Source organism: Brachionichthys hirsutus, chromosome 16 (genome assembly GCF_040956055.1).
Source record: "Brachionichthys hirsutus isolate HB-005 chromosome 16, CSIRO-AGI_Bhir_v1, whole genome shotgun sequence".
Lineage (NCBI taxonomy): Eukaryota > Metazoa > Chordata > Actinopteri > Lophiiformes > Brachionichthyidae > Brachionichthys > Brachionichthys hirsutus.
Genome location: NC_090912.1, coordinates 12,522,828 through 12,531,061, shown reverse-complemented (window position 1 = coordinate 12,531,061; position 8,234 = coordinate 12,522,828). Strand labels below are relative to the sequence as shown.

Below are 8,234 nucleotides of genomic sequence, written 5' to 3'. Positions count from 1 at the left end.
AGGCAACTTCGTGGGCATGGAACTGGCACTTCTCTGCCTTTACGAAGAGCTGGTTCTCCAGCAGTTCCCTGGAGAACAGTCCGAACATGGGTGACGTGCTCCTGCTCGGATTTAGAGAAAATCAGAATGTAATCAAGATACACAAAGACGAAAACGTTAAGCATGTCCCGGAGCACGTCGTTCACCAGAGCTTGAAAAACCACGGGGGCGTTAGTGAGACCAAAGATCGACTAATGCACCTAATGCACCTATAATAACAATAATAATAGTATATTTTCAAATGAATGACATTTCAATAGTTCTTTAGTCAGATTAAAGAGAGAGAAAGTCAGCGATGCACTGATGACCTGGAAACATCTGGTCCAAAACCTAAAAAGTGAGCAGCGTGCTGGGCTACCACTCCCGTGTAGCAGCCACAGCTAAAGTTAGCAAGCCTACATTCATGGGCGGTTGAACCTTCGATGAAAACCTGACCTTGAGGCTCCATAGGCTTAATTAACTAGTTTAAGCTTTTGCTATGGCGATAAAAGGGTTTTTGCTGGATTGTGCTTTTAGCTCAGCATTTTTACAAATGTTAGCCTCAACACAGAATAAAATGCCACGAACACCACCTGGAATTCCTCTCAAACTCGCTATTGATTTAGCTGCAAAAGTATCTGTACCATTTGAGTATTTCTGAAATCTCATTTTGAAACGAATCAAATGTCAAATGCATTAAAAAATATTCATCATTATTTTTTACATTAAGATTTTTGCATGTCTATTTTGTTTTTACTGTTTCAAGTATGTTGTGTTATTAGGCCCGAACGCCTATCCTAGCGTAAGGGGCTATTGCTTTTGCAACGCAGAAGACGACAAGTTGACGACCCTCTGCATCCAACTTTGCCATGCTGTTGAGGACGACCAACACACTCACGCACACACACACCGACACTCAACAGCACACACACACACCCTGACACTAAACTACACACACACACACACCCCGACACTAAATAATCACCAATGACATATTAGCATGGAAACATCCCAAATTTGCCACATACATTCTCACACACATGCCGGTTGAAAAGGCAATGACACCCAGGCTGCATTTTTTATGCTGTTGCCATGGCGATGGACACCCCTCCTATGGGGAGGGGTCCGACGCCAACTTTGTCGGACAGCCACGAAATTCGGTACAGACATGCGTCATGTCAGGGCAAAAAAATAATAATATTATGGCCACGCCCCCAGACACACAGGAAGGCGGCCATATTGGATTGAAACTAAAAAACTCCTGATGGCAGATGGCCATATAATCCAAATAACGATTTGACTAAACTGTGAGCTACTCATGCAGCTCAAATCTAAACACTTGTGAAGCACTCAGGACAAAAGCGGCGTGCGTCGGCGGGTCAGCTCAACGGCCTGTCGGCCGGCGAGGGCCTACAACGCCGCTTGCGGCTTTAATTTGTCTTGTTTCTTGTAAAATAAAACAATAAAACTACATTAGTAACAGCAACAGTAAGGAAAGATGACTTTCCTTCTCTCAAAGCAGACAAGATGTATTGTTGCCTTCTGAATATTCGTGTTAATTAATCATCTGATGCTTTTGCCAACTTATCAGGTAGAAGTAAGTGTGACTGCTAGAAAGGCAACGTTGCTGTAATTCCAGATATGTCAAAGCTGGACGCTTGTCTTTCAGTGCAGTCACACTAGAGGCCATTTGTATTTTGCAACGTTGCCATGCAGTAGCCGAGTGTATCGCATCATCGTTGGTGCAGCGTCTGGGTGGTTTGAAGCGGCGCAGCACAAACAGCATTTCAGAGGGATTCTCTCCACATTAGGACGGCTGCACATGGGCGGACAGCGTGTCTCGAAGACAAAGTGAATGCAGAGTCCGCTGAAGCCGCAGTGATCAACAGATCATCCGGAGGCACTAACATTTATGCAGAGAAACCGCACACGGATGCACATGCACTGGGTTACAGCCACATACACACATTCATCTGAACATTTACAACACAGGAAAGCAAAGCTGCAAACGTGGGGGGGGGCATTAATGCAAACACGCACACAGACGCAGATGGTGGCAGCCGGGTAGACCCCCTAGTTTGTCCACATATGGCTGCAATTGACCAGTAGGGTGGGTGGATAAATGGCCGCCGACCAACTGGCGGTATAATTATCTGACCAACCTCTTTATGGAGCCTTAAATAGCAGTCTTGTTTGCACTAAAAATAAACTGTCATTTCAGTCCAACACATTTGACCCCTGACACCTGGCCTCGGGTCAGAAAGGACAAAAGTCAGCCACATTGGACTTGGTGCTAAAAATAGCTCCCTTCAACCTCGAACCTGATAAAATATACAGATATTTATATGTATTTTCCTTATATAAAGTCTTTGGTAACACACAAGGAACATAAATTGAATGACCCAGCTGGAAGCTAATCTAACAAGTTGTTTGTGTTCAAGATATTAGTAAGTGGAAATCTGAAACAGAGTGGCGATAAAATAAGTTAAATGGTAGAGGTAGATCCCAGTGGATCTGGACACCTCCATATGGAAACGTATCCCGCAGACCAGGGGGTGCTGAACGAGCTCAGGAGGTACCTGCCATTAGATTAATGTTTAAAGACGTGTTTGCCTGCCACGCTTACACTGAAGTGCTGCTGTGGGTTTGTGTGATTCTATGAGTCTATGCTTTTTTACGGTGTTTCTGGGTGCTTGATGCACTCGTCCATCGTCCGGGCGTTGACATATGCTCTTTGATGGACTGTTAATGAGCGAAAACCTCTGTCTTGTTTCCTTAGAGAAGTAAAAGCCTCTTTATTTCAAGCCTTTCATCTACAGTTAGTAGAGCACAGCTGGGGCGGGGTTCTGTGGTGCGATGAAAATAAGATACTGGCTAAAAAGAACCACCATTTTCCATCAAATACATATTCTGAAACCAAGAAAAGGGGGGGGGGGGGGGCTGGCAGTTCAATTCAATTCAATTCAGTTTTATTTCTATCGCGCCAGATCACAACAGGAAGTCATCTAAAGGCACTTTACTGGACTAGCAGGGAAAGACAGAACCAAACTTGACCCACAAGAGCAAGAACTTTAGAGACGGAGGCAAGGAAAAACTTCCCTTTAACAGGCAGAAACCTTGGACAGAACCTAGGCTCATGGTGGATGGCCATCTATCTGACCGGCTGGGATGAGCGAGAGAGAGAGACGAGACGGAGACGAGTCAAAAACAAGGAGATGGATAGGGAAGCAATAGCGAGACAGAGCAGGAGCAGACAAAAACAAAATGCTAATGCTAGCGATATAAAGCTATAAATGCTAATGCTAGCGATATAAAGCTATAAATGCTAATGCTAGCGATATAAAGCTATAAATGCTAATGCTAGCGGCGTCGACATCAGAGCTGAGGGACACAGGTCCAGGTTCTGCAGCACCACGGACAGAAGGACCTGAAAGAGAAAGAGGGACAAACAGCGGGAGAGAGAGAACAAGACTACAGGAAGAGAGAGAGAGATTACTGACATATATTTATAACATGAATAACCAGATAAAGGGGGAGGAGCTCAGTGTGTCATGATGTTGAGCCACCAATGCTGCCTAATGACAGCATATTGATTATATTGATTACTGTATCGATTAACTATAACCTTTGTTAAAAAGGAAAGTCTTTAGTCTACTCTTGAACATAGAGATGGTGTCTGTCTCACGAACCAATCAGGGAGCTGATTCCACAATAAAGGAGCTTGATAACTGAAAGCTCCGCCCCCCTGTCTGCTCTTGGATATATTTGGAACCACGAGCAGGCCAGAATTTTGGGACCGCAGGGTTCTAGTGGGGCAATACGGGATAATCATCTCTGTAAGGTAAGGAGGGGCCTGGCTGGTGAGGGCTTTAAAAGTGAGTAGAAGGATTTTATATTCAATCCGTTCCCTAACAGGAAGCCAATGCAGAGACGCCAGAACAGGGGAAATGTGTTCTCTCAGTCTGGTTCCTGTCAGAACACGAGCTGCTGCGTTCTGGATTAGCTGGAGATGTTTAATAGACCTTTTTTGGGCAGCCGGACAGTAAGGAGTTGCAGTAGTCCAGTCTGGAAGTCACAAAAGCATGGACTATTTTTTCTGCATCTTTTCGGGTTAGTAGGTGCCTGACCTTTGAAATATTCCGAAGGTGAAAGAACGCAGTCCTTGAAACGTGCTTTATCTGGGACTGAAAGGACAGGTCCTGATCAAAGATTACCCCTAGATTCTTGGACGTGGTGCTGGTGGACACTGAGACGCCATCTAGTTCAACTACAACACTAGAACAAACATTTCTGAGATGCTTTGGCCCAAGAACCAGAACCTCAGTTTTATTTAGATTTAATAAGAGGAAGTTCTTGGTCATCCAGGAGTTAATGTTAAGGAGTTAATCAGTTGGTTAAGGAGTTAAGTTAAGGAGTTAATCAGTTGGTAACCAACTGATTAACCAACAGACCAACTTGTGGTCTGATAAAAAAGGGTTCAGTGGAAATACAATTAATTGATCAATATCAATACCATACGTGAGAACCAGATCCAAGGTATGGTTAAAGCTGTGGGCGGGTTCTTTCTCTCTCTGGGAGGAGCCAATTGAGTCTACCAATGAGAGGAAGGCAGTAGCAAGGCAGCCGTCACTGAATCTACATGAATGTTAAAATCTCCCACAACAAGTATCTGTTCTGCTTTCAGAACTAAGCTTGTTAAACATTCAGAACATTCTGACATGAAATCAGAGTATGGGCCTGGAGGGCGGTAAACTAGAACAATCAGGACTGGCTGGCTTGATTTCCATGTTGGGAGTGACAGACCAAGAATAAGACTCTCAAAGGAGGCATAGTTTAATTTAGGTTTAGGGTTAATCTGGAGCTCAGAGTTATAGATGGCTCCAACTCCACCTCCTCGGCCGGCGTCTCCAGAAATGTGAGAGTTAACATAACTGGGAGGCGTGGCTTCATTTCAACTGAAATGATCTCCAGGACCCAGCCAGGTTTCAGTCAAAGAGAAAATATCAACATGCTGATCTGAGATCAGATCATTTATTAAAAATGCCTTTGACGCCAAAGAGCGAATATTCAAAAGTTCACACTTAATGGTTTTACTATTATTAATTTCTGTTGCGGCAGTTTTGATTTTTATAAGGTTTCCAGGAGTAACACGTCTCCTGTACAATTTAACAATCTTAGGGGGTCGGGGAACAGACACCATCTCTATAGACACCATCTCTATGGGGTTCTGTGTGGGGTTCTGGATGGGGTTCTGGGTGGGTGACTGATCCAGAGGACGCTCAGAGATGGGTGTAGGACTACATCTCTGACTCCTGGTCCCGACTCTGGACTACATCTCTGACTCCTGGTCCTGACTCTGGATTGTCAGGGTTTTGGTTGTCTAACAAACTCGGTCAGATTGCTAGAAATGAGAGCTGCGCCACCAAACGTAGGATGGACACCGTCTCTCCTAATAAGACCAGGTTTTCCCCAGAATGTCTGCCAGTTATTTACGAAGCCCACGTTGTTTTCCGGACACCACCTAGACAGCCAGCGGTTGAATGACGACATGCGGCTAAACATATCGTCACCCGTCAGATTGGGGAGGGGGCCAGAGAAAACTACGGAGTCCGACATAGTCCTAGCAAAGCTACACACCGACTCAATATTAATTTTAGTGACCTCCGACTGGCGTAGCCGGACGTCATTAGTGCCGACGTGGATTACAATCTTACGGTATTTAAGTTTAGCTTTCGCCAGCAACTTCAAATTTGATTCAATGTCGACCGCTCTGGTCCCCGGGATACACCTCACTATGGCCGCTGGAGTCGCTAGCTTCACGTTTCTGAGAATGGAGCTACCAATCACCAGAGTACTGTCCTCAGCAGGTGTGTTGCTGAGCGGGGAAAATCTATTAGAAACGTGAACGGGGCGGTGGTGAACCGTAGCGGGCTCCGGATTATGCTTCCTCTGAACAGTCACCCAGCCGCCTTGGTGTCCCGGCTGCTCGGGAGCAGCCGGGAGACGGTTAGCGGCTCGGTCCGCACCGCTAAGGGAGGGCTGGCTAGCTATCGAAGCTACTGGATTTGCTTCTATGGTGCGGAACCGGGTCTCTAAATCATTTAGCCTCGTCTCCAACATAGCAAATAAACTACACCTCTTACACGTTTCGCTGTCAGTAAAGGAAGCAGAGGAGAAGCTAAACATTTGACACACTGAGCAGTACAGAGGAGAGGCAGAGGGAGAAGCCATCGCTAGCTAGCTAGCGGTGCTAAAAGCTATTCGATAGTTAGCTTATTAAACCAAAGGAAAACTGACCAAAAAAGTTAATCCGCTATCAATGAATAGGACAGGCAGTGATTACAGTTATGTGGGAAAAGAGCAGAAAAAGTGAATGATTGTACAGTGGCAGAGAGAACAATTCGTGAAACAAGCAAACAGGAAGTGACACAACATGCTCACCGGGGTACGTCAGCACGTCGATTACGAGTGAATTCTATCAGATGTGCCTCCTTCATACTGTAGGCATATGTTTTGCTTTCTTTCTCGTCTTTCCGGCCATTGAACAGGAGACCCCCACCTGTTCACCCTTAAACACCCTCCTCCTCCCAATCCCACGTTCACAGAAACAAGTTAATTTCCCTGACCTGTGATTATGACAGCCTGCAGCATTCACCTGCAGCTCCGCTCCAGACATGTGTTCGGCTGCAGAGACCCAGCAGACCTCTGGCCTCTGCAGTAACACACAGGGCCAGATGTGGTAGCACAATGTTGTGGTTTCCCATGCACTGACCTCCCCTGCCTTCCCAGATCGTCCTCCTGCAGGCATCTCATTCCTGTGCTCCTGCCATCTCCTACAACACACCTCTCATCAGCAAGGACTCGACATACACTCAACCCAGACAGCACACCCTTGCCAGATTGTTTAGTGACATGATCCTATGCCTTCCAGCACTCTTCCTGAACCTGCCTGCCTGTATATCGACCCTGCCTGATTCCTGGAGTCTGTCTACTCACCTGCGTTGAGTTGTATTTTTCACAGATTAAATCTATAAACGTGGTTTTCAATGCTAAAATTAAATGTTTTTCCTGAATCCATTCTGCATCAGATCCAGATGAAATTTGGAGGTATGATAGAGACCCCCACCTTACATGACTGTGTGAAATGCCGTAAACATTGGTCAATAATCAACCGAGATATTGAGGAACACATTTTGAAGCTCCATTGACTGCTGTTGCATTCCAGTAAGAAACGCAGGCGGAGACAGGAAGTTGGTGTAAAGTCTTTAATAACGAAAAACACTCAAAAAGCAAAAAGAGAAAAAGTGCTGAGGATGAAGAAGATCTGGACTCTCCACCAGTCACTCTGAACTTAAGAAGCCTCTTGGATGAAGGTGAAACACCCTCCACCAAACACCGACAAGTCCAGTTCATTCTTCTTTTTAACCCTTTGTGATTTACCTCGACCTGCACAGACACACCCATCTGTAATCTAGGTTCAAGTCTCGTCACAAAGACGGGACACGGGAGGGATGGGGGACACAACTGCAACCCACCAGCAAGCTTTACGCCATTGTCAACGCAGTTTAGCAGCGTCTCAACGGTCTCCTCAGATATTCCTTTAATGATGAGGATGATGATGAATATATTTATTAGATAGAATGTTAGAGCAGTACAGTCAGTACAAGTACAGTAAACAATAGTATGTATTACAGTACAAGTATAGTCAAACAATAGAATGTATTACAGTACAAGTACAGTAAACAATAGAATGTATTACAATACAGTACAAGTACAGTCAAACAATAGAATGTATTACAGTACAAGTACAGTAAACAATAGAATGTATTACAGTACAAGTACAGTCAAACAATAGAATGTATTACAGTACAAGTACAGTAAACAATAGAATGTATTACAATACAGTACAAGTACAATCAAACAATAGAATATATTACAGTACAAGTACAGTAAACAATATAATATATTACAGTACAAGTACAGTAAACAATAGCATGTATTACAGTACAAGTACAGTCAAACAATAGAATATATTACAGTACAAGTACAGTAAACAATAGAATATATTACAGTACAAGTACAGTAAACAATAGTATGTATTAGAATCAGAATCAGAAGCAGTTTATTGTCGGTGAGGGTTCACAGACTAGGAATGTTTCTCGGTGAAGTCGTGCTACATGTAACAGTAATGACTAAATACAAAAAACATATAAGTA

At 44.3% G+C, this 8,234-nt stretch overlaps 1 protein-coding gene across 1 annotated transcript; it reads right to left on the bottom strand.

Annotated features, from left to right (window-relative positions):
• Nucleotides 1-5,382: 5,382 nt before the first annotated feature.
• Nucleotides 5,383-6,249, bottom strand: LOC137906178 (uncharacterized). Its single transcript, XM_068750485.1, has one exon. The coding sequence runs from the start codon at nt 6,247-6,249 to the stop codon at nt 5,383-5,385; it is 867 nt and encodes a 288-aa protein (XP_068606586.1).
• Between the last annotated feature and the right edge of the window lie 1,985 nt (nt 6,250-8,234).

Excerpts from the sequence above, each read along its gene's own strand:
- LOC137906178 (XM_068750485.1), bottom strand. The coding sequence starts at position 6,249 with ATGGCTTCTCCCTCTGCCTCTCCTCTGTACTGCTCAGTGTGTCAAATG.